The sequence below is a fragment of the Phalacrocorax carbo genome, chromosome 2, assembly GCF_963921805.1.
Source record: "Phalacrocorax carbo chromosome 2, bPhaCar2.1, whole genome shotgun sequence".
In the NCBI taxonomy this organism is placed as follows: Eukaryota; Metazoa; Chordata; class Aves; order Suliformes; family Phalacrocoracidae; genus Phalacrocorax; species Phalacrocorax carbo.
This window is the reverse complement of record NC_087514.1, coordinates 164,007,495-164,033,834: the sequence shown is the minus strand read 5'-3', so window position 1 is coordinate 164,033,834 and position 26,340 is coordinate 164,007,495. Positions and strand designations below refer to the sequence as shown.

General features: G+C 40.8%; 1 protein-coding gene across 1 annotated transcript in view; it reads right to left on the bottom strand.

The window, feature by feature from the left end:
- The window catches only part of ADCYAP1R1 (ADCYAP receptor type I), a 146,409-nt gene that overhangs the window by 45,314 nt on the left and 74,755 nt on the right, over positions 1-26,340 (bottom strand). Inside the window, 1 exon segment of the mRNA XM_064445140.1 lies at positions 15,628-15,735. Coding sequence (XP_064301210.1) covers positions 15,628-15,735 — 108 coding nt within the window.

Sequence of the window (26,340 nt, the reverse complement as noted above, 5' to 3'; positions counted from 1 at the left end):
AGTAAAGTGAATCTTTTCAGCATAACATAAAATGTATTTTATATTTTATACTTTTTCAAATTCCTTATCATGTAATAATTTAAAAATCCTTGATTCCTCCCCCTCCTCTAAAATAAATCAGATGAGCTTTTTGACCTTCTGTCATGGTTTTAGCTGGTTCAGAGTTAATTTTCTTCACTGCAGCTGGCACAGTGCTGTGCTTTGGATTTAGTATGAGACTAATATTGATAACACACCGATGTTTTGGTTGTTGCCAGGTAGTGCTTGTACTAGTCAAGGGCTTTTCCAGCCTCCCATGCTCTGCCGGGTGCACAAGAAGCTGGGAGGGGAGGGGGCACAGCCAAGAGAGCTGACCCAAACTGGCCAAAGGGATATTCCATACCATATGGTGTCATGCCCAGTGTGTTACCTGGGGGGAGTTGGCTGGGGGATGCAGTGATCACAGGTCGGGGACTGGCAGCATTGGTCAGCGGGTGGTGAGCGGCTGCATCACTTGTTGTTGGGTCAGCTGTTTATTCCACACCCACTGCGGGTTTCCTCCCTCTCTCTCTCTCTCTCTCTCATTATTTTCCTTTTAATTACATTATTATTATTATTATTACTATTACTATTTGATTTAAATTATTAAACTGTCCTTATCTCAACCCATGAGTTTTCTCACTTTTGCCCTTCTGATTCTCTCCCCTGTCCCACAGGGGTGGGGGGAGTGAGCGAGTGGCTGCGTGGTGCTTAGTTGCTGACTGGGGCTAAACCACGACATCTTCTAAGACAGAAAACTGAGGATGTAGTGTGAAAATGATGGCTGAAGGCTAGAACACTAAGCTGAAGCATGAGGTAGGCTGTACTGTGTCTCTGAATGGATCAAAGACCTACACATTCACACATACACAACATCAAAGCTATACATTCAATCCACCAGATACTCTGGAGCATGAATCCTGAAAGGCACGATGAGAACACCCTTGGTCTCCTGGCTTCTCTGCCCAACTCCAACTTCTTTCAAGAGTTCACATATGGGAATTTTTTGATGTTTACAAGTATTGGGTAGGTGTGCTAATCCTGAAGAGAAGTCATCAATGCTCTGAGCAAACATTTTCCAGCAAAGAGCGTTCAACCTGCTGCATCAGATTAAATTACCAGACGCTGCAGAAGCGCTATGGCCATGCTCCAGATTCTTGGCAGAATAACACGGATGCTGCTGCAGAATATTTTGGACAGACCTGTTTCTTCCTGAGCCTACCAAACCTCAAGGTTATTAACAGTGATATAGCTCAGATATAGAAGCCTGTGTTGCTAAAATCTGAATTTAGAATATAAACTTTAGGGTGTCCTGTGGGAATTTTTACCTGTGGTTTTATTAGACAGAGGATCAAAGAGCAAGCTACTGTTCCTTGATCACTGTCTTTCGTATTGTCTTTCACAGCCTGCTGCCACTCAAATCAGTAGCTCGTAACACAACTTGGTCCTTACACAAGGTTACATCACTCAATAGCCTGACCCACAGAAGCAGGGTAAGAAGCAGCTGCAAAAACTTCCAAAAAGCTTTTTGACTCATAAAAATCCAGTTTTAGTTTATCTGTTTATCTGTTGTACAGCATGGCTTACATCCTGAAATGTGATATTACAAACTTGCCAGAATTCTTGTTGGAGGAAGACCAGGTCAATATTAACTTGATTGAAGCCTAAGGTTCCAGGCATCCTGGCATGTTACACTGATTGATCAGAAAAATACGTTTTTTGAAATTTAAATGTTTTAAATTTACCTGTTTTATTCCTATAATCTAAAAAAAAAAAAAAAAAAATTACCATTATTTCACTCTAAATATGGGTGGTAGTTGGTCACAGTGATTGTAAAGTATTAGATTTTAGTACATTTTGGATTTCATGACATCAGTAATAACAGTTAAAACATTATATTAATGTAGGTTTGTAAATGAAAAGGCTTTTTATATTACTATTTTTACATATGCAAAATATTATTGCATTTTAATTGTGTTTGGACTTTATGAGGGGATTCACTTTTTTGACAATGTTGATTTTCTGGTTTCTATCGGAGCAAACTTGCCTTTTATTAACGTATTTTTCTACATCTGAGTCCTTGCTAATATACTGGAGAAAGTTCCAGTACAACCCTTTACTATATAGGCTTTTAGGCTTAATCCATCAACTTAATTTTCTCTAATAAGTTAAGCTACTGGAAAGTCAATTAGATTTACACTGAACATTATGCCCTGAATTACAACTAAAAGTCAGGGTTCATCTAATGAGTGCTGGGATAACATACACACACACACAATTATACCTGTGGGTATGCATAGAAGCACTCAATGAGGGAACATACAGCCACCATCTGGCTTTAAATTCCTGCATACTGCTGCTGCTGCCCTTCTCCCTGACACCGTGTGTTTATGTACCCTGCACCAGAATATGGCTGTTTACATGGCAGATACCGTGCCAATGGCTGTGTTTGCTCACATGCATACGTGTATAGTGATAAGGCCTGAGACTGCACTTGAACTGGGGCTGTAGGAAGTCCAGACACAGGGCAGTCCTCATTTTTTAGATTATTACCCTGAAACTGTATTTCTGTGTTTGTTTGTTCAGTTTTATTTACCTGAGTGCCTCTCTGAGTCTAGAGAAAAGTCAGAAAATTTACTCTTGTGTCAGTGATGTAATGGGCAAAATTGTAGGGCACCTCGCCGCGTGGGCTTTCACATGAGTCTTCTCTTTGCCTTACTTTTAGGACATAATGAGAAGTTGGTGCATCAGCCTTCACTGATGAAGCAAAGAAAGCCCATCAAGATGATTATGCAACAAGCTAGATGAAATACATTACTCTCCCAGAAATACAGAATAAATAAAATATGTTTTTCGTCAGCATTTTGACTGGAAACCTATTTTTCAGCATTTTAATTCAAGGATAACAGTCATGACTTACATTGACACCTGCGCTCCTCACATGTAGTTAAATAACAGCACAGCCAATACTACAGAAAGATGGACCCAACAGCAGCTGTTACAGTGTCTTAGAAGGCCACTTTTTAAGTCAATAACTGTTCACAGCCAATAAATTCCTGAGGAAGCTAATGCTGTCTTTGACAAAGGATGGTTTATCCAGTATGTTGACAGATAACGTTATTCACTATTAGACCGGACTGAATAGGTAAGTGTCACTCTTTGGGAAGCAAATCTTCCACTAGTGCTTTAACTGTCATTATTAATTAGATATTATTTGCAGTACTATTTAGAGACCTAAAGAAGATCCACCAGAATGCTGAATTGTTAGTTCCAAAGAGTAAACAGAGAAAATATAGCTTATTTCTATTTTCTACATGAAGAGGTGAAAGAGAAGGAAAAAAATAAAAGTCAAAGGACTTGCCAATGGCTGCCGATAGAGTTAGTGATGGAGACCCAGATCTTCCATGCCATTTTCTTGCAGATTTATCAGACTTTCTTCCTTGGTTTTCATTTGCTGAGCCCCCGAAAGCATAACTACCTCCTCGTTATCCTCCAACGGATGAGAAATGTGATGCAAGCAATTGTTGCTTCTGATTTAAAGTGAACAGGACTGGCGAAGCTAAAGCCAAGAAACAGCCTGTGTACGATGAGCCTCAGAGCCTAGTGCAGCCTTTTAGATCGTTTCCTTCATGCCAAATTTGTGCTGGCTGCTTTCGGTGTCAGCTGGCATGGCAACAGCTTTATCTCCCATAGATTTGTTTATCTGAGCACAACTTGCATTTAACCCTTTTGTTCCGACATTTGTCTCTTGTTAGTGGCGGGAGGGGAACGAAAGGCTTCCAAACCTATTCTGTCCTGAAATGGCTTGCCCATTTTTTTCCCTCATTTCTGTTGTTCCCATCTCAGTATCATGGGTTGGAGGACTGGTCCAAAGGGGTCATCCTGCAACAGGTTAGATTTTGACAGCACTGACATCAATGTGCAAATCTCTCACTGGTTTTACTGGATGTTAAATCTGTCCCTTCAGAAAGTGCAGAGACTGGGGCAGGGAGAGGTTATGGAAAACGTTTCCTACAATCACTTGTTGTCGTGCTGTCCAGCTATGTGGATAATGAGCCGGTTAGGCAGGAATTAAATTTTTTCCTGTTTTATGTAGCACTGATTTGAAGCTTAACATTTAATTTATAAATACAAAATAAATCAGCGAGCTCTCATGCCCGGCTCCACAGCATCCAGCACACTGTGCCTTTTCCCTCCCTTCCCTATTGCTGCCTGCTGCTCTTATGCACCAGCAATCTGTTCAGCCGGCTGGCAACGCCGCAGTCGGGAACAGCAGTCTACTTAGCAGCTTTTCTGGGTCTTTCTGAGCTCCCCACACAGATACCGCTTGCACACTCTGCCTGCTGCTTCCAACGCCCTCTGCCCAGCCCCGGACTTGGGCACACACGGTCACAGAAGCACACTATCCAGCCATCCCAGTTCCTTTATCACGGCTCTTTTTAGGGGTGCAGGGGAAGTGATCCAGAACCAGCTGCTAGGTCTTTACAATCTAATTAACAGGATCTGTAGACAGTGGCAGCCAGGAAAGTCGACAGAGTACATGGCCTTACAGGTTCCCACACCTTTCCCTATGCTAAGTGCTTCCCTCCGCTGTTTCCAGGGGTTTTGGTCTCTCCAGTGTCATGCCCCACAGACAATACTTTACAGATTGAAAGTCATTAGATGCTGGGCATTTACTGTATGTTGTTGTTTGCCTTGCCAAAAGGATCTGTGAACATAGTGCTCGCACAGAGACAGTACAAAATTAAGTGGTATTGTTCAGAAAACAAGAAAACTGAGGCAGAAAAAAAATTAAGGGTAGGACTGGGAAGCCTGGTTCATATCTGTGTGTTTGAGTAAGAACTGGTGCCTAAGGACAGCTGAGGAACTGATCCTGTGGGGCAAATCCATCCCATCTAATTTACCCACCTGAAGAGAAGTTCATCTGGTTTTCATGTCTCCTCCCATAAAGGGCAAAGAGGCTGGCACTTCCAGCAGGTGATTCGTTTTAGACATCTACCATAGGATGAGAATAACTAGCTTCTGCTGCTTTGTTTGTGCAAAATAATGAAGTGAAGGCAGTGGTGGAACTGATATACAAGTCCTTCCTTCCTATATCCAAAACCAAGTTCAGGGCGCATGGTTCCATGACACAGAGACAAGAAGACTCAGTGAATCATGCCTGAGGAACCTCAACATACAGAAGTCTATGGGACCTGGCGAGATGCATCCCAGAGTCCTGAGGGAATTGGCTGATGCAGTTGCCAGGCCACTCTCCATGATATTTGAAAAGTCACGGCAGTCAGGTGAAGGCCCTGGTGAATGGAAGAAAGAAAACACTGCACCCATTTTTAAAAAGGGTAGAAAGGAGGACCCTGGGAACTACCGACCTGTCAGCCTCACCTCCGTGCTTGGGAAGATCATGAAACAGGTCCTCCTAGAAGCTATGCTGAGTTACTTGAAGGACAGGGAGGTGATTTGAGACAGCCAGCATGGCTTCACCAAGGGCAAGTCCTGCCTGGCCAACCTTCTATGATGGAGTGACTGCATGAGTGGACAAGGGAAGAGCTGCGTATGTGATCTAGCCCGACTTCTGTAAAGCCTTTCACACAGTCCCCCACAGTATCCTTCTTTCGAAATTGGACAGTGTCACAGTTTTGGCTGGGATACAGTTAATTTTCTTCTTTGTAGCTGTTAAAGTGTATTTTAGATTTAGTAGGAGAATTATGTTGATAACACACTGATGTTTTAGTTGTTCATAAGTTGTTTGCTAAGTAGTGCTAAGTAGTGCTAAGTGTTGCTAAATAGTGCTTACACTGGTCAAGGGCTTTTCCAGCCTCCCATGCTCTGCTGGGTGCACAAGAAGCCGGGAGGGGAGGGGGCACAGCCAAGAGAGCTGACCCAAACTGGCCAAAGGGATATTCCATACCATATGGTGTCATGCCCAGTGTGTTACCTGGGGGGAGTTGGCTGGGGGATGCAGTGATCACAGGTCGGGGACTGGCAGCATTGGTCAGCGGGTGGTGAGCGGCTGCATCACTTGTTGTTGGGTCGGCTGTTTATTCCACACCCACTGCGGGTTTCCTCCCTCTCTCTCTCTCTCTCTCTCATTATTTTCCTTTTAATTACATTATTATTATTATTATTACTATTACTATTTGATTTAAATTATTAAACTGTCCTTATCTCAACCCATGAGTTTTCTCACTTTTGCCCTTCTGATTCTCTCCCCTATCCCACAGGGGTGGGGGGAGTGAGCGAGTGGCTGCGTGGTGCTTAGTTGCTGACTGGGGCTAAATTATGACAGAGAGATATGGATTTGATGGGTGGGCTGTTCAGTGGATGAGGAATTGGTTGGATGGTCACATCCAGAGCGTAGCTGTCAATGCCTCAATGTCCACATGAAGACTGGTGACAAGTGATGTCCCTCAGGGGTCTGTATTAGGACCAGTACTGTTTAATACCTTCATCAGTGACATTGACAGTGGGATCGAGTGCACCCTCAGCAAGTTTGCAGATGACACCAAGCTGAGTGGTGTGGTTGATGTGTCTGAAGGATGGGATGCCACCCAGAGGGACATGGACAAGCTCAAGAAGTGGGCCCTTGTGAACCTCATAAGGTTCAATAAGGCCAAGTGTAGTATCCTGCACCTGTGTCGGGGCAACCCCCAGTATCAACACAGGCTGGGGGATGAAAGGATTGTGAGTGGCCCTCTGGAGAAGGACTTGGGGATACTGGTAGATGAAAGCTGGACACGAACAAACAATGTGCACTTACATCCAGAAAGCCAACCATATCCTGGGCTTCATCAAAAGCAGCATGGCCAGCAGGGCAAGGGAGGAGATTCTGCCCCCCTACTCTACTCTGATGAGACCCCCCTGCAGCGCTGCATCCAGCTCTGGAGCCCTCAGCACAGGAGGGACATGGACTTGTTGGAGCAGGTCCAGAGGAGGCCACAAAAATGATCCAGGGGCCGGAGCACCTCTCCTGTGAAGGCATCCTGAGCGAGTTGTGGTTGTTCAGCCTGGAGAAGAGAAGGCTCCAGGGAGACCACACCATAGCCCTTCAGTACTTAAAGGGGGCTTATAAGAAAGATGGGGACAGACATTTTAGTAGGGCCTGTTGCAATAGGACAAGAAGTAATGGTTTTAAGCTAAAAGGTGGTAGATTTAGACTGGCTATAAGGAAGAAATTTTTTACAATAAGCGTTGTGAAACACTGGCCCAGGTCGCCCAGAGAGGTGGTAGATGGCCCATCCCTGGAAACATTCAAGGTCAGGGGATCGGAGCAACCTCATTTAGTTGAAGATATCCCTGCCTATGGCAAGGCAGTTGGCCTAGATGACCTTTAAAAGTCCCTTCCAACCCAAATTATTCTATGATTCTACACCTGGAGATCCCAGGACAATATCAGTGAGTATGGAGAACATAAAGTACATAGGGCTGGCTGAGGCAGGACTGATGTATGGATATGATCCATAACATGTAAGGGAAATTATGACTTCTTTTCTTCCTCATTCCTATCAAAGGCTATGAAACTAGCAGTGGACTGAGGTCACCATAGCAACTGCTAGGCATCTTCTAAACATTATGTGTATCCTTCCTATGAGGTTGGCTGTCACAGGAGCATCCATCAGAGTGCAAGATCAATGCAAATACTACTGAAGGGTCACCTAGCTCCGAAGAGGGTAGGGGTCATATTTCAGAGAAAAGAAAATGTTTTTTAAACAAGAAACACAGAAAATAAGAAAAGTCGTCCGATGGAGATTATCAGTTATGAAATAACTCAGAGAGATGAAAGCATATTAAATCACCTGCTTAAAGACAAGAATGAATGTGTGCCTGCCACACTTAAAATCTTGCAATGAACTGGAACTCCTTTCTCAGTTATTTGAGTCAAGAGGAGAAACAAGAATAGAGCAAAGACTGCTAGTAAAGGTTGAAGCATCTGCCCATGTTGCACCTACTTCAGTGTATTACCTTTTGCTCTCCAAGTGTTCTCCAAACTACTCAGCAGCTCTCAGCATGTTCCACCCTTGCATCCTTCCCAGAGCAGCACAATTTTTTTATTTTCCAAGGCCAGATTAGCTTTCAGATCATATTGACAAAGATCTTGAGCTGCATTACAGCTTTCCTTGGCCACTGCAGGATGTCATCTTGCAAAGGACCAAGGACTTGAACTTTAGCTGAAATGCTCCTGGTCATGTTGTATGTTTGAGTATCAGAGGCACAGAGTCTTATCTCCCCATAATTTGGTGGGAAAGGCCATAAAATATCCTTTCCTGTAAAAAGCATCTATGAGGCCATAACTATTTGATTGGAAATGTAGATAGAGTTGCTATTCTTTGATAACAATATTTTCTTCCCATTTCCCTCTGCATTGCAGATAAACTTTGTGATGGTGTGACCAAGGAGGCATGCTTAATTCTGCACTTTGGAATTTGGAACTTTCCCATGACTTTACTGCCTGTGGAAAGCCTAGGGATGAAAACCAGCAGGAAAGGACTTGTTACCTAGTAGGCAGTATTATCTTGGTTATTGGCAAGACTTATTATTTTGAAAATCAAAACTTGGTACGTGTCTTGTAGCTGTTCTGTACGTCACAATTCTTTCTAGGACTTGCTGAACAATAAGCAACAATAACACATATGCAATCTGCAGACAGCTTTGAAAGCTGTCCAAAATCTTTAGCTGGTATATAGATAAAAAACCAGATATCTTTGCATTGAACTTGCTTCTGAATGCTACATAGGATCTTATATACAATGAAGGATGCAACTAAGGCATGCAGAGGGTCCTGGTTGCTTCAAAGACTAATTAAGCTCTGATGGCTCATCATTAATCCCATGATGAAAATGCTATGGAGTGGGTCATGTCTGTTTTTCAGAGACTGCTCCTTGATTCCGGTGTTTTCCTTCCCTTGGTTTTCATGCAGCAAGGTGAAATACCCACCAGGGGTGACGTATACTTGAATAGAAATCTAGACATTTGCATTGATCTTTTGCCTGGCCTATTTGACAGGAAAATGCAATTTCCAATTTCAGTCTGCTGCAATGCTGACCTTAATTTCAGCTAGCAGCAAAGAAAACATGCACCTTCTACTTCAGTAAAAACAAGTACACAATCTTCCAGATACATTTTGATGTTTAGAAGGCTCCTATTCTTTAACAGTCACCTTTTCTTTCTGTTTATATTGAAAAATATCAATACAAAACCCAAACTAATAGAAACTGTAACTTGCAAATATTTTCAACAGCTTTCACCTTGGGAAAACAATGACTTTTATAGTCTTTTCACCCAGTTTGGGAGTTACATACCATTTTTGCAGTGGTACGTAGTCAGCACTTAAAGATTTGACCAGGACTGTCTCCCCAGAAATGACACAGAAAGGCTTTCCACATATGAACATGTAGTATCACTTCCCCTCTCATTACCTTTTCTCTCATCCTCTCATTCTGTTTGATTCAGGATGACATCTAAACTCAGACAGAAGAAAAAAAGTCACAGATGTCTTCCCAAATCCAATTAACCCTGCATTCATAAATCCCATTGTCCATCCATGATATTTCTAGTGCAGAATATATGAGGCTTGGTGTTCTTATGACAAAGTACTTGAGCGTCTCCCAATGTTTTTAATGGGATCAGTAATTGATTGTTTTCAATTTCTTGTTCTCAGGGACGATAAAGGTTCTTAAGTGAACACTGAAGTCATGTAACTCCCGGAGTAGCAGCAAGCCAAACACTTTTGTTCAAAAATGTGAGCATATAATCATAGAATCAATAAGGTTGGAAAAGATGTCTAATATCATCAAGTCCAACCATCAACCCAATGCTACCGTGTCTCCTAAACCATGCCCTGAAGTGCCACGTCTGCATGTCTCTTAAATACCTCCAGGGATGCTGACAACCCCACCTCTCTGGGCAGCCTGTGCCAGGGCCTGACAACTCTTGCAGGGAAGACATTTTCCCTCATCTCCAACCTAAACCTCCCCTGATGCAGCTTGAGGCTGTTTCCTCTTGTCCTATCACTTGTAACTTGGGAGAAGAGACCAACCCCCGCCTCACTCCAGCCCCTCTCAGGCAGCTGCAGAGAGCGAGAAGGGGTCCCCTCAGCCCCCTCTTCTCCAGGCTAAACCCCACCAGCCCCCTCAGCCGCCCCCCAGCACACTTGTGCTCCAGACCCTGCCCCAGCCCCGCTGCCCTTCTCTGGACACGCTCCAGCCCCTCCAGGCCCTTCTTGTCCCGAGGGGCCCAAACCTGAGCCCAGCATTCGAGGTGGGGCCTCCCCAGTGCCAAGCACAGGGGCCCCATCCCTGCCCGGCTCCTGCTGGCCACACCAGTGCTGACACAAGCCCGGGGGCTGGTGGCCTCCTTGGCCCCCTGGGCACTGCTGGCTCATGCCCAGCCGGCTGTAGGATATAATTCCCTCTTAAACTCTATAGTACCTGGATACATTCTTTATTCTACTGGATTTTATTTAGGATCCCTTAATCCTAGTATCAATGTACAATACATTTTATGTCTTTGGTAAAAATTATATACATTTTCTCGGTCTTACATAGCAAACCATGCTCTGCAGTAATGCTTTTTTGGGTGTAGCAGGTAGTGTCCTAGACTGAGCACTAGATAAACATTCTGAATTGCTGGAAGATTCAGAAAGATCTCATAATATTTATTATTTGGATTTGTGAATGAAATAATTCTCTCAATGTGGAGCATACAGCAATGCTCAGGAACTGCCTATTATGATTTGTATTAGATTTTACTGCAAATCAAAGGCCTAAAAATATGCTCATTTCTGATCTGGCTATTAGGTTTTTTTCAATGGTCTGTTTGAGTAAAGTGGCTTTGTAGGCTCCAGAATATCTCAGCTGTGCAGGGCAAAGAAAGAAAAGCATAGTCTTGGCTTCTTTAGGTTTCCACTGCCAGGTAATATCACCTTTGGAAAGAAAAAGGGGAAAAGGGACAAAACAGAGAAAATTTTCTAGCTGGGGGTGCAGATCACTATGTTGGGGCCATCTCTAGGTCTTGCTATGTCATACTTAAATGGAACATCACAGCTGACACACTTTTCTTTTTCCTTCCGTTGCAAAGATACCTTAGGATTTTTTAAATAGACCCTGTCCTAGAGTGGTTGTCTCTGGAGTCGGTACTGGGAAGGCACTGGAGAAAGCATAATGTACAATAGTGACATCATGGAAGTTATAGCTCCTGGAGAAAATAAAATTGTGAATTGATGGATATCAGTCAAAGATACGAATGTTGAAGAGGAAGATAAATTAATATTTAGGAACCCTCTAGAAGGAAAGCCACTGTAAATCCTTAACCTACTAGATAAGAAAAGACTCAGGAGTTGATATGTTTTTTTCACATGGAGAGATTTTTGAGAACCATCTTTTTATCTCACAGTCTGTATCGGAAAGGAAATGAAAAATTCTGGTGATTTTGGAGGAGCAGAGAGGTGAAATAAACTTTTACAAGGAAGGGTCACCAAACACGCAGCATGGGATTTAACTAGGCTTTCTGTGTGACGTTGACAGCGGTTCAAATATTACTCCTCTGTTCAGTTACAGTGAAGGTTAGAGCAGAGTATATTTTCAAATTAAAAACAGCAACAGCTGGTATTTTTAGCTAAATCCATAGATAATTTTTCAACAACGCATCTCTCCAGATGACAGTTTAGTTGGTTAATATTTTGCTTGCATTCTCTGGGTTTTTTGTTTTGTTTTGTTTTGTTTTGCTTTGTTTTGTTTTAATTTTACTGCATACAGAAATCAGACATCCAAGTCAAGACAGCCAAATTCCTTTCTGAAATCCATAAAACAAAAAGCCTCCTCCAGTGACTTCATTCATCTCAACATAACCATTTGAGATAGGTCAGAGGAAGCATCCACAAGTACTCACTGCTTTCCATTTACTGAACCAGAAATCCATGTTGTCGGTTCAGACTTACATATATAACCTTTAGATATCCAAAGCCAAGTGAGAAAACTCCTATAACTCCTACCCCCTCTTTAAGATTAACACATCATATGGTTTGCTGTTGCTATACGAGCAGCTGTACCTACAGGTGCTTCAACACTTCATAGGACAAACTTTTTAAAAGTATAACTTCAAGTTATTGCTACTGTTTGTAAAAATTATTTATGATCATATAAAAATGTTCCTTCATTAAGAATGAATATGCTATTAATAAATATTAGTGTCAGTGCCGTGCCTAGTTACATATTCTAGAAAAATAGCAGCAGCCAAAGGATACTATTACCATCTATAAAATGGGATTAGCTGTGTCTTAGAAACATTTTAGTTATTTAATAACCCTTTATTTACGGAACCATCATAAAATGTGACTTTTTTCATTAAACCCTCATTGAAACAAATACACTTGGCTAATTAAAATTAGCAGCAATGATAGTGAAAACTCATGCTGATCTGCCCAGGAGAGTGATTATGGCTGTAGATATTTGCACCTTGGGGTCACTAGTGCAAATCCGGCCGGGTCCGTAGAGATTTCAAACTACTCCAGATTAAATGTTTATTTGTTTATCTAATGAGTTATGAACCTTGGTTTTGTTCCTGCTGAACAGATGTCCAAAAACCCCTCAAACCCAGCACTACAAGAGGTAACAGCTGTCACTTTTCTAAGCGATCCTGTAAGGAGATAAAGCAAGGAGGACATATGTTTACACTGGACCGACTACTCCTCCCCTAGGGTCATACCATCACCCTGCTACAGGTAAAATGTGAAGTACATTATGTGAACAGGTTTGGAAATCCTAGGCAAATAATTTCAAAATATTATTTCAGGTCTTTACTTAACATAACTCTAGTTAAAATAGAGCTTTTCTTTTTTATATAAATATAATTTTTATTTTTCTAAAATGTATACGACTTTTTATTTAAAAAAATTAAAAAGTCCCATTAACAGGTAACAGCTTAGTTAAGTGCTGGAATAGATTATGTTGAGTTAAGAGTGTTTTGCGGGGGGAGATAGGTTAGATAATCTCTCACAGCCCTCTTAGCTTTAAACACATCAGAAATGATAGCACCATGGAAAAGAAATTGCACCAGTAAAAATCAAAAGGCACCGTATTTGTGTGGGATACAAATAGAAGCATCAGAGACATCCCTTGAAATAAAGAATAGTTAAAAAGTCCATGGCAGAGGTTTGTGGGCAGGTTGGCAGTGGGGGAGATTTCTTGTGCTGTAGGTATATGTGGCACCACTATTGCTAGTACCAAACTAGCGATATCTCTGTGTATTGCATCCAAAACAAGCAGGGAGAGTGAGAAAAGTGTTATGTTACATTACTATGTGTCAGCACACGGTAGCTTAAGGGTATGTGGGGGGTGTAGATTACAAGCCACTCAAAAGGAGGGGTCCTAATAGAAATTCAGACAGGCGCTGTACAAACAGCAGGCTTCCTGCTGTTATATCAGAAGATAATAACGTATCAGCCATCTGCTGATGCGCAATAAATAACATAAAAGTCTTTTGCCTGCAGGCTGCAAGCATCACTGATAACTGGAGAGTGAAAACTTTTGGTTGAGTGTATAGCCTGTGCAAAGGATGACCAGAATTAGTTTGACAGTCAGGCTGAGTGGCAAGCAGTAAAGAAAAATTGATTATAAACAACCCACCAAAGAAAACTGAAAGAAGGAGGAATGTTTCCTTACCCATACTGGATACAAACCCTGCTGGATGCTGCTGTGTTGCTTTTTCTATTATCACTAAATGGGGATGGCTCAGTAAGTGCCACGCTACCCACTGAGTCAATACTGAACCAATATCACAGCAGTAAAGATTATGTTTAATTATACGGGCTGTAATTAAAGCACACAGAATTACAGTAGTAATTATATTTTCATACCTGATAATTTAAAGAGGGACTTATCTTTCCCTGTTCAAAAAATTAGGTGCCTAGTTTAAGTGAATTGCCCTTAGTACTTGCAGGGTGAAGGTATGATTCACCTCATGCCTCTTGGAATAACAGATTGCCTTCCGTGGGTCTCTGCCTCTCTACTGACTACAGATGGGATCTAGAAAACTTGTATAGGAAAAATGCTCGAGCTTCATATGGGTAAATTTAGATGAGGTAATGATCACCCTTAAATTCCTCTCCATTTCACAAGAGCACTGGCACTCGCTTCAGCGTCTGGATGAGTTCAGATGGATGCATTTAAAGGTGAGGATTTCAGCCTTCCTGGAGCTGTGTATGAAACTCTTACAGTCTCCCACAAATAGTGCTCCATGTGTGGCAATGCAGAGAAGGTGGATTTTGCACTCAAGAGTGTAAATGAATAATTCATTGGTAAAATAATCTTGGGGAAAAAGGATCCCTGGGGAAAAATAATGAACTTGTTCCTCAATAGACAGTGTTACTTAGGTTATTTGCAGTAGCCTAGGTGGGTGCTGGGAGGAGATGGACAAAACTGTGCTCATTATCAGTGTTTGTTAACACTGGTGGGATGACTTAGTCTCCCAGTCACTCACCGGGTTACATCATTTCGTAGAATCATGGTAAAAAAAGGGGGTGATTTCAGGAAAACGTCTAATCAAACTATATATCTTTTGTGAGCAACTTCATAGTTATTTATTCCTGTCCACATACCCTAGTTTTCATGCAAATTTTCATGCATTTCAAAGGTTAAAAAGATCAAGAAAGAAAAAGGGGTTTTAGTATGATGTAAACAGTAGCTTGCACAGGGATTACACCCATTAAAAGCACTAGGTAATATTGATAACTAGGTCAAATAGTATTACCACTACTAAGGTAGGTTCTCCTTTTAGTAGAAACTTGTTTGGGAACAGTGGTTGCGTTGTATAAAGACTGAAGCTGGGTCTAATGGGGTTTGGTTACCAAGGATGGTGAGGGCGTGGGACTTTTGGTCCAAGCTTAAAGTGGTAGGGGAAAAAAAGAAAAGAGAAAACACACCAGCCTAGCTGACCATCTGCAGTATGTTTTGCAAGACAAGGGACAATTCTGTTAGGCAACAACACATGCTGGAATCAGAACGAGTCCATTTGACCAAATCACTGCCTGGGCAAGTTTCTGGTCTTTTGCTTGCTTGCTTGGTTGCTGGTGCCAGCTGTGAGGGGCAGTAGGATGGTGGTATCTCATAGCTTCTGCATCTCTCCAGCAATCTTTAATTCCCACTGAATTTCCCTGGATTCCCAACATGGAAGCTCCTCACACTGGTCGTCTCATGTCTGTGTTCTCCTTAGGCATGAGCAGAACCCAGCTCTGAGTTTTAGTTATTTTCTAAAATAGATTTGAATTGTGATGATTTGTTATCCAAGACCCAAACACGGTTTCAGGTCTCACTGATTTCGGTGGAGGCCCAAAGGCAGAACATCTTCAGCAATTAGAGTTGGTGATATTTTCATGTTGCATAGTCTGTAAAAGCTTTTTTTCACAGATTCCCTCCCACCCCTGCACACACACACACCCCTACACACAAACATCCTGTTTTTTTTGCAGTATTGCTTTTTTAAACTGAAGCCTCACTCCAAACCTCTGTAGGTTTTTTTTATTTCCCTTTATCCTGAATATCTAAGTGAGGTTTTATACTCATGCTGGCCATGCAGCTTTAGCAGACAGAGACAAAGAACAAAAAGAAAATACTTTACCGTCTTCAGAGATGGCAAATCTGAACAGTGCAGGACACTTGACAAAGACAATTTCACCCACACTTGCAGGTTTCCAGCATGTAATATTATCCCACATTCCTGGGCAACCTGTAGAAAAGAAGAAGGGATAAAATACATTAGTGGTGGAAATCCATTCCTTTATTCACACTGTTATTACACTTTATAGTTGGCTTTTTTTTCTATCCATAAAAATGAGCTTGTTTAGAATAAAAAACAGTATCATTTTCTAATAAGCTTTCCCTGGAATAAAATAAATTTCATTTATAGAAATAGTATAAAATATGTAGTTGCATGGCATAATAATGACCAGACTCTCCCCTAGCAGAAGATGACATTTCTTAGTCTCGGTTAAATCACTCCAAAATACACCAGAAACAATTTTTCCCTTGAGCATGAAATTTACCACCATGCAGCTATCTTTTAGTATCATTTTGTTATCTTTCAGTATTGCCGAGTTGAATCTTTATGCATCTTTGATTTAAACTCTATAAATTTCTGCTGGCTTTGATCTTTGTCAAAGGTTGGGTACTGACACATTTTGGAATTTGATCCAGGGAAATGACTGGAAACTGAAAAACAGATTCTGCTTCATCCTATTTTGCGGATATGTGAGGGAAGCTGATCTCTTTCATGTTGTTCATTTTCTTAAAAAAATATTGGAAGTAGAAATGTCCTCCATTAGTAAAGAACCATCATAATATCGTTCACTACCTTTACTGCAGTTTTTTTCTCTGCAGAGTATAAACTCACAGTGTCAAAAGGGTGTTTTTGACCTCTAATGATTTCTTGCATAAGCCTAAGACAGAACCAGGCCTTTAACAACTGTTCAGAGATAAGGCTTCAGGTAACAAGCTTTGAACCATAAAGATCTGAGTCGTAAAGAACCAACCTTCTGTTACATGCACGCAGAAAGAGGAGATGATGGGATTGTGGATGGGTGTTGTGTTCTCTTAGGACAAAGGAAAAATCCAGGTCCCATGCACTGTTGTAAATATGATAAAGGAGCCCAGCTCTTGCTTCCTTCTGATCACTGTGTCAGAGACATGACAGACTATGACTGGCTTTCAAGGGGCATAAGCCATCCTGTAAGTCTGTAAACCACCACCTTACTAGCTCATAAACCTAAAAGATTTATCAAGTGTACAGAAAAAACTCAGAGCAATTTCTCAAATTTCCTACTAACATTTAAAAAAATTACTTAGGAAGGAATCTCAAATGGAAATCATCTTCTACCTCAGCAGGAAATGAAAAAAAACCCTAAATCTAAATACCTCCACTACTTATTTGCATTTGATGTGGAGACTGAGCACATAATCTTATCAACTGTTAAAAGCCACAAGCGCCGTGATTTTCTAAGCGGTTTTCCATCGATATACTCTCTCTTTGACTATGTGCCAGGAAAAATAAGATCTTCAGTAAAAGCAGATAATACTTCAAAGTGTCATGCTTTCAGCCTGGCACAAGTACAATATAATGAGGTTTGGGTGATTAACTTGTAAAAACAGTGTAGGTTTTATCAGCTTTGGTGATAGTAGCAGATTTCTATCGGTGGAGAAGGCATGCCCACAGGGTTGGACTTCTTGTATTTTCTTCCATCAGCTTCAGTGGCAGGGAATAAAGCCCTATGTTTTCTCACAAAATATAAGCCAGAAACTACCATGTGTGGTGGATAGGGCAGTTCTGAGTGATACAGTGTTTGAAGAATTAGGTCAGTCTCAAACACCACTGTTATAATGATGGCATATGATAAGTAGTTGATAATCATTCTTTCAAATTAAAGGATGCAGCATCAGATCACATCATGTAAATTAATAACCATATAAAATCCTGATCCTATTAGCTAAAAATGCCTCAGCTTTGCCAGACCCACCAGAATACAATATTACTGGAAAAATGCTCGTTATTTCATCGTAGGAGCTGGAAAAATTGAATCCTTTACACTTCCCTCTCCTCTCTTTTTCTTCCACTCCTATCCCAGGTTGTTTCCTTTGCCAAATTGGGATCTCATTGTATGAATGCTGTGATTCACTAGAACATCTCCAAAAGACTCGAAGACTGGGGTTTGAAGAATTTTGTGATACAGTTTACTAACGATGGAAATCAAGATCAGATTGAGTGTTATTAGATTTATTGTCTTTGATAGCTAGTGTCTGTCCATGCCATAGGAACTGTATTTACCAAGTAAACCTGAAGACATGTAGTAATAGGTTTATAGTTCACTGATATATGGCACTCTGTACGAAAGTAAATGATATGGAAATATCCATGGTAATGAGACATTTGCTTACAAGAGGTGTTAGAGACAATCAAAGTGGCTAATGAGATCTTCTGAGAACCACCTGCTAGCCTTGCTTGCTTGAAATAAATGAGTTTGATAAATGTAGGGGAAGATTTCATATTTCTTATTATTACTTCAACATCAGTTGTCTTCCAAACACTGGGGGAGCAATAGATACTGCAAACCAGCCTAGAGAAATGCAAGGAAATCCTCATATGGCAGAAAAGACAGTGTAGACACAGAATAAATATTTCATAGCACTGTGTTTCAATTTCGGTTACACCAGGTGGCTGTTTTTGTGGCAATACCTGTAGAGCTGAAAAATGTCATTTAGCATGACATTATAAGTTTGTTGTGCTAGAAAGCACTGGTGTGCTGACTTTGGAAATCAGGGATAAAGAAGCTGAGAGTCAAGTAATCTGCCTGAGTTACTAAAATAGGTGAGCGATGGACATTGGAAAGCATTCATAATCAGTGAGAATGTTGCCTGATCCTGCCTGGAGAAGCATATTTGAAACAAACAATTTATAAAAGCAAAGAATGACAAAATAAATTAAACATAATAAAGGCCAACGTGCACAAACCCCTCACATTTGTAAGCCGTGATACAGCCAGCAGCTCCTGCTGGGTGAAATCTGCCCACAGAGATCAATGTGACTTGAGCGTGAAACTGCACAGCGGGGTCCTCCTCCAGCACTGGCGGTATGTCTCCATTGCAATGCGACGTAGAGACGCCCGAGCTAGCTTTGAAAGAGGTAGCTCAGACACTGCAAGCAGCGAGGCGCAGCTTCAGGTGGGCAAATGTTGCTGGTTCTTAGCATGTTAGAAATCAGTAATAACAACAGATAGTTTTAAAGAATAAGCTTTTGTGTGGGCCAGAGTGAAAAGTGGTGATCGGGCTAATGGGTGGTCTTTCAAACAGGGCACCTTGCGGAAAGCACAAACTCTGCCTTCCCTTCCCACATCTGCACTGTGACCTGCAGACTGAAACTCCTGTTTGGTAAGCTTTCATCTCAGTTAATGCAAGTGGCATAAATCTTGGCATCTGATCTTAGGTACTTATGCCCTGTGCATAGCACGGGGAGAAGAGTGCTTCATTTTATTCAGCTAGTCACCTCCTCTCTGATGGGCTGGATGATCCCTTGGGAGTCTCCATCCCTTGTCGCTGACTTTTGAGGAAACACAAAGCAGTCATTCAGCTACCGGGCCATAGCTTTTGTTGTTGTTGTTATTATTATTATTTCAGAATTGGTTTAATTTCAGATGGCTAAAACTTACCCTTTTTCCCTATTCCACTAAGTAAATTTCCCTCTGTAGTTCATTAAAAGAGACTTTCCAGACAGAGATAATCCCATTTTAAGGTGGCAGTGGTGGTGAATCCCACTGTAACTGTACTTCCATCTCTCCACTAACTACACTTAGTAGAATGAGGCTAAGAACTAGCTTACCCTAGACAGCTGCCTATTTGATGGCTGAAGCCTGTATTCCACATAGGGTCTATATGGTCTTTTGGAGCAGACATGAACCAAGGCTGCTGTCTGGGCAGAGGGATGACGAGTGGCTCTCCACCCTCCCTTAGCCACTTTCTAACCATGAGCAAAGGAGCTCAGCTGCAGGCTGCGACATGTTTCTGCAAGGTGTGAACAGTGCCAGCGTAGCTGTGCAGCTCTTGAGCAATTCAAACCACAGGCAAACCACAGTGGCTGCTTATAAAAAGCCACATGATTGATCCCTACATCTCCGTCTCAAGCTTCTTCTTGTAAAAGAGAGGTAAAACTCATGTTTAGACTGCCAGCTCCCTGTGGCAGGATCCACCTTGTACTGTTCTTGAGAAATGTACTCCAGAAAACAGCGTCCAGAATCCACAATATGGATTTTATATTAATTTCATATGAACCCCATGACACCTAAGTTTAAATTCAATATTGTTGAAGCTGAGGGTGATGTCTCATATACCTAAGGATGGATCTGACTTGGCAGCCACTGAAAAAGAACAGATCTTTCAGAGAAATGTCAGATTTCATAATCAGGAGGAAACTATGGATATTTATCATTGCAGAATCTTCTGATGCACTTTTAAAATTATACGTAGCGCTAAAACCATTCAAGTCACCCTCCTCTGTGGAGGTTCTCACAAGCCTTATTCCTGTCTTTTGCTTCAAATTAAGCCTCCAGGAGCAAAACACTTTCTCTCTAACCTGCTACCCCTGGCAGCTGAAAGGCTTCTTTCTTACCTGAAATGTCTGGACAAGCACCAGGACAGGAGAAAAAAAAAACCAAACAAAACCCCAAAAGCAAGCCATGCTGGCAGAATAGCAGTGATAAAGAGCTCTTTTGAAATTGCTTATGGTCCCTTATCTTCTTTTCCTTCTCTGTCTAGGGCTGTCTTGAGAGTCCCAGTTTTGATAGTGGCTAGATAGAAAACCGCATTTTATGCAGCCATGCAGCTGAAGTTCACCGAGTTCAAGGAATGGACCTCACTTTAAATCCACTGAGAATAAAGCCTGTTATCTTCTGCCAGCACGAAGTCACTATGTCACCAGGACTATGCACAAATTGTTCTTTTTCTATAGATTTGCGTCCTATTTTCTCATGGTGCCTCTACTGCAATACCCTCATTTACTTTATCTATATTTAAATCCTCGTAAGATTATCCACAACATCCCCCCATGTCCTTACCCTGCCTCTAGGGTAACATGGCTCCTTCTCACCTCTGCTAACTTTTTGTGAAGAGAAGATGCAAAAGCAGCGATGTGTTTCTTGAATGGCCAGACCCTGTGTACTAACTCACTGCTCACTCATCACCCCTTTTAATAAAGTGGGTAAGCCCCACCTGTCCCTCTCTCCATGAAAATAATTATTTTGACATCTTGTACTCAGCACAGCTTTTTCACAAAACACAGAGGAATCTGCAGCTTTGAGACTAGTGCATCTCTGTCAAATGTTGCTGACTTTATTCAGTGGACTCAGAATTATTGGGTGAAGAGGAGGAGTGAAAACTGGAATGATAAGACTGTGGACAAAGGGATTTATGGACTCACACACAGGCAAAAGAGAATAGACAAGAACTTGCATAAAATTTGTTTCCTTGGGAAATCAAGAAAAAATGTAAACACATAAATATTATAATTCTGTATTTTTCATGTGTGAAGATAAAGGCTTGAGATGAAAATCCATCATTTTGGCTTACAGCATTCAGTTTGATTTTCGGTACTCGCCTCATTTATTAGTTTAAAATATCACCTTCAAGGTCATGTTGCCTTCAGGAGAGTAATATCAAAGGAAATGTAATGTTACAAGCCAGCATATTAAACTGAATTATGCGATGCACAATAACTTTTAAAGGGCATACTACATATAAAGCCTTTCAGAGAGAGAGAGAATACGAGATAGGTGCTCTCTGTTCTTTCATAAATCTAGGTAAATACCGAAATAAATAATGGTTTAAGCAAGGCCTGGGTATGGGGCTTAGATTTTCAAAAGTAATTGACATTTCAAAGTAAAAGTATCTTATAGGAGCTCCTGGTACAGAAATGGTGGTTCTGTGGGTGTTTCAAGTTAGGCAGCGAGTTGTAACGCCATCAGATTCAATAGGCTCTTCTGAAAGTCCAGGCCATAAGAGAGTAGAAAAGAAAAATCAACTGAAATTCCAAAGTTATAAAAGGGGAGAAAAAAAACACAAAGGGGAGAAAAAAAAACACTAGAGGAAAAATTCTGTGTTGGAAAAAATACTTGATCATGCACACATGCACAAGGGAAAAAAGAATTAATTCCTTCCTTAAAAATATCTTATGTACAAGGCAGGCATGACAGACCGAGTGCAAGGAGAAGCTGAGCAGAGTAAAAGGAAAGGCTTTTTCCTTCCCAATTCTGCTCCCAGGAGGTTTTGGAATTATTTGAACAAAGTCTTTTTATTCAGCATATGTCATCTGGACCAGCCATTACATAAAGAATTTGTTCCTCTATCCAAATTTGACCACTGCTGCACTGAGATACACCTTGCGTTGTCTAATCTTGTATTCATTCACCTTAACAGTATAAATATTATGTGAGTAAATCTGAGCTAAGTTCTTCTACATTTCTTTTACAGTGCATGAAGAAAAACAGACACCCCCAGAGGCCACTGCTAGAGGGTTTCTAAGATAAATTATCCTCTGGAGACACTTCTTTTCTTCCACTGATTAGAAAAGGCACCAAAGGAAAACCTAATCTTAGGCTTAAGACAGCTGGAATTAAAGCAGAGGAATTCCACATGTATAGTCCAACTAACTCAGCTAGGGCTTTATGTGAAAAAAAGTAACCTGTGGTCAAACTTACAAGCCCACTTCAATATTCTCCACTACCTTTCTCTAGATAACTGCTGCTCCTGGTATAATGTTATGCAACACTATATTATGACCATTTAGAACCCATTGTTTATGTAATGATAATTATATAAATTATTATAACATGTTCTACTGGTATGTCTTTATCAGTACAATGAGTTGTGTTATGGGATGACATTTTCAGAGATCTTGGACATACTAAGTGCAGCACTGTTTCCAAAGAACTATTAAAAATATCAGCTTAATTTATGAAAAAGAGCATTGGAAAAATCATTTGAGATATTTCACTTGTTATTTACCAACTTAATTCTCAATTATATTAAAAACTAAAAGTCAAAGAAAGAGAAACAGTGATTTTTATTTGAGTGGCAAGGTCAGTTTTATAGCATAACAGTAGAAAAAGTTGAGCTGAAGACAGGAGGCTTTAGTTTTCAAAAGGTTAAGTGCATAGAACGAGAAGAAACAGCTTCAAGCTGCATCAGGGAAGGTTTAGATTGGATATTAGGAAAGATTTCTTCCCCTAAAGAGTGGTCAGGCCCTGGCACAGGCTGCCCAGAGAGGTGGGGGAGTCACCATCCCTGGGGGTATTTGAGATGTGTAGACGTGGCACTTCGGGGCATGGTTTAGGAGACGTGGTGGGGTTGGGTTGGCAGTTGGACTGGATGATCCTAGAGGTCTTTTCCAACCTTAATGGTTCTATGATTCTATACGCTTTACATTTGCCAAACATAAATTTTGTATTTTAGAACTGGGAGCTAGTCTTTCTTATCAGAGTTCAACAGAGAGGATTTCACTGGGTTTGGATGTTCTGCATTATGGAATGAGCCGCACAGATTATAAATTAGAACTCTATACTTATCCCTACTATTTTGGTAAGGAAAAAAAACCAGATACAAATACACGTGCAAGTCACTGTTTGATGATGATCTGTCTCAGAGGTGAAAAGACAATGAAGATCATCTGATTTGCACACAAATCCAAGCATTAGAACTACTCTCCTCAAAAGAGTGAGAGGTTCTTGTCGATGCCTCATGTGAAACACTTACAGCTCAAAAGGAAAGGCTAACACTAAATTATTATTTTTTTCCTTGAACATTTTTTACATGGCAAAGTTCAGCTTTTAAATGACAGGAGTTGTTATCTATAATTAGAGAGGTATAAACCTTTTTTCTTCTTTTAAAGCTATTTAATTCTTTACAATCACAGGATATTTATTCCAAGCGCACACTTGCTGCTGTTCCTGCATTGTTATCTGCCAAGGAAACCTCATCCAAGAAAATCTCCAGAATCCTTTATGTGCTGCCAACCAATTGGCCTTAGGTGAGCTTTGGAGAGTGTTAAATGGAAACTTCAGTTTGGCAAAATCTTCGGAACATTTCTTTGTCTAATTATACAGAAGAGTAAAAATCCAATAATCTGGAAAATGGAGAGGTGGGTTTTAAAAAAAACCCACCCTTTCTTTAAATATAATAAAAAGGATTGGTCATTCATCTATGTGAAAGCCACCACTTCGCTGTTCTGGAGGCAGAACGACTCTGTGAAATTATTCAAAAAATTGGGAGATTTTATTCCAACACTGCTGGAGAACAGAATGACACTTACAAGCTGCCAGAACCTGAGCCAGTGCCAAGCTCACCAGCTGCGGATAATCTGGCATCACTGAGGACATGGGTTATGTGAGACCATGGGGTACTGCTGGAGGCAGCCTTGCCTGGCAGCAGCTGGTACCCCTCACTTCTTTTATTGCTAGAGGCAGCCAAAATGACTGTCATCATCCTACCCCCTCCCCCCACCCCCACCCCCCATTCTGACGCACTTTTCTACCTTCTTAGGAGAAGAAGAGATTATGCATTTTTCTTTATCATCTCTATTGTCCTTTAATTCTCCAGGACGAGGGAGAGGAGAAAAGGGAGGCTATTCCACCAGTGCCTTGAAGGATTTGCATACATCAGAGTGCTACAAATCTTAATCCATAAATGACTGGGCTTAGAGTCATTTCTGGGAAGAGCATAGTAAAAATACTGGCTGAAGTCTGCAGAGTTAAGACAGTGTTTGAGAAGAAAGCAATAGATAAGAACCAGAAAGATCCATTCCTCTTCCATAGAGCCTTACCCTTCCTCTGTCAGATCTGACCCAAATGGATCTTCCCCTTTTCAGGCAGAACCTACCCATAAAAAGTGACTGACTACTGACAACAGGGTGCAGCACTATCCACCGCGCCATACCTCTTTGAATAGCTTCAATTAACAACATTAACTAAGACTACAATTGGTTGTAGTGATGGAGCAGCAGGGTAGACATATATATAAAATATATATATTATATATTTATATTTAGTATATATAAAATATTATATAGAATGTATTTTTTTCCCTCAAGTATTAATGTGCCTCACAGTGAACTCTGGCTTTCGGCTAGGGTTAGGTAAAGAATCTTTCCAAGCTGTAGAGCTGAACAGTTCATTGCCACGTTTGCCACCCATGAAGAGCAGTGATATTTGGCCCATTATGAGATTTATAGGCCTGTGAAGAAGACATCTGTAAAGATCACTAGGATAACTAGTTGCCATGGATACAGAGGAAGTAGAATTTTTTCAGTGTGTCTTTTTGGTGTTTTGGAGTCTGTAATCCTCTGAAATTGGGGAGAGAATTTGGTTGCATGGAAGGAGATGAGAGGAAGTTTTGGTAACGATTCTCTTGAGCATTGACGTTTCCCAGTAATAAATTCAGGGCTTTAAATCTCTTCTGTCACAAAAGAAAAAAAAAATGATAACATATTCCTTTGGTTTGTTAGTTTCTAAATAATCTCACAGCAGCACTGAAGTGGAACTAAAATGGGACACAAACCTTGAAACAGGCTCTGGGTATGGGGTTACACTTCAATCTTAAAAATCGCAATGTAGTAGAACAGGATTTTCAATGGAACTTATTCAGGCAAAGCCTGAGGTCAACAGTTGCCTAGTCAATAACATTTGTCAAGAATTTTTACTCTTTTTCTAAAAGAATAAATAGACCAAACTAAACAGACAGACATTAAACAACTGCAAATAGCAACTGACCTCAAGACTATATGACTGATAATTCCAGAACTTGTATTAAATTCTGTTACACGTATATTAACTTCCCTCAAAAGAATTTACAAATTATTTTTATTTAGGTTTCATGGTAGCTCTGGGGGTAAGAAGATTTTTCTGCTCTTTTTACATCTGGAAAACAAAACAAAACAAAACAAATGGTGGCATTGAAAGCTAAACGCTCTCCAGAGCAAGTGTTGTAATAGAGCTCAGCAGCAAGCTGCCCCTTCATATTGTCTCCTGTCGTCCCCACTTTCTCGCTCTTCTATTGTTTACAGAGTTATCTAAGTAGAAAAGGCACATCTGTAGTAGAAGATAACTTATAACAGATCTTGGGCCAAATTTGTTCCTGATGTAACAACAGTGACGCCAATATGGATACTCTTGAGAGTCATTTATTCCTTGTTTACTCCTTCAAATCTTCTGAGAATGAGAAATGACTGAATTAAATAACTTAATTTCTTCCAATGTGCAAATTCCATAATCTCTCCTGGAAGTTGTTCTAGTGGTGACTCAAGCAATTCCTTATTAGATCCCATGGGACCTTATGATCTAGTGGAGGAAACAATGGAAATAAATACATTATGAAAAGCCAGTTCATACTCTGTTAAGAGGCATGTTAACACATTGCATCTCATACTCCTGAACAGGGAGACAGAGGCTGCATTTTGTTCAAGCTTTTGGAGTAACTGAAAAACAAATCATGAAGCAAAGGTGTGATTCAATAACAATGCCAGAGTTTAACAAAGCCTATCTCCTGTTACATATTGAATCTCTCTGACTCTGCCCACAATGTATTCAGAGAGTAGAAAAAATAGCACAAAAAATAAATGCAGTCCATCCTCACAAGTATTTGCATACATCTGTGAAATTTTGGTCAGTGTGAAAGAGACTAAAGGAAATTATATTACTACTCAGTAGGTTCCCAGCTACTAGATGTTTTCCTGACAAAAGTAAAGATATATAAAGATATGCACCTGGATCTTGACAGGTTACAATCTGAAGTCAGTGAAAAG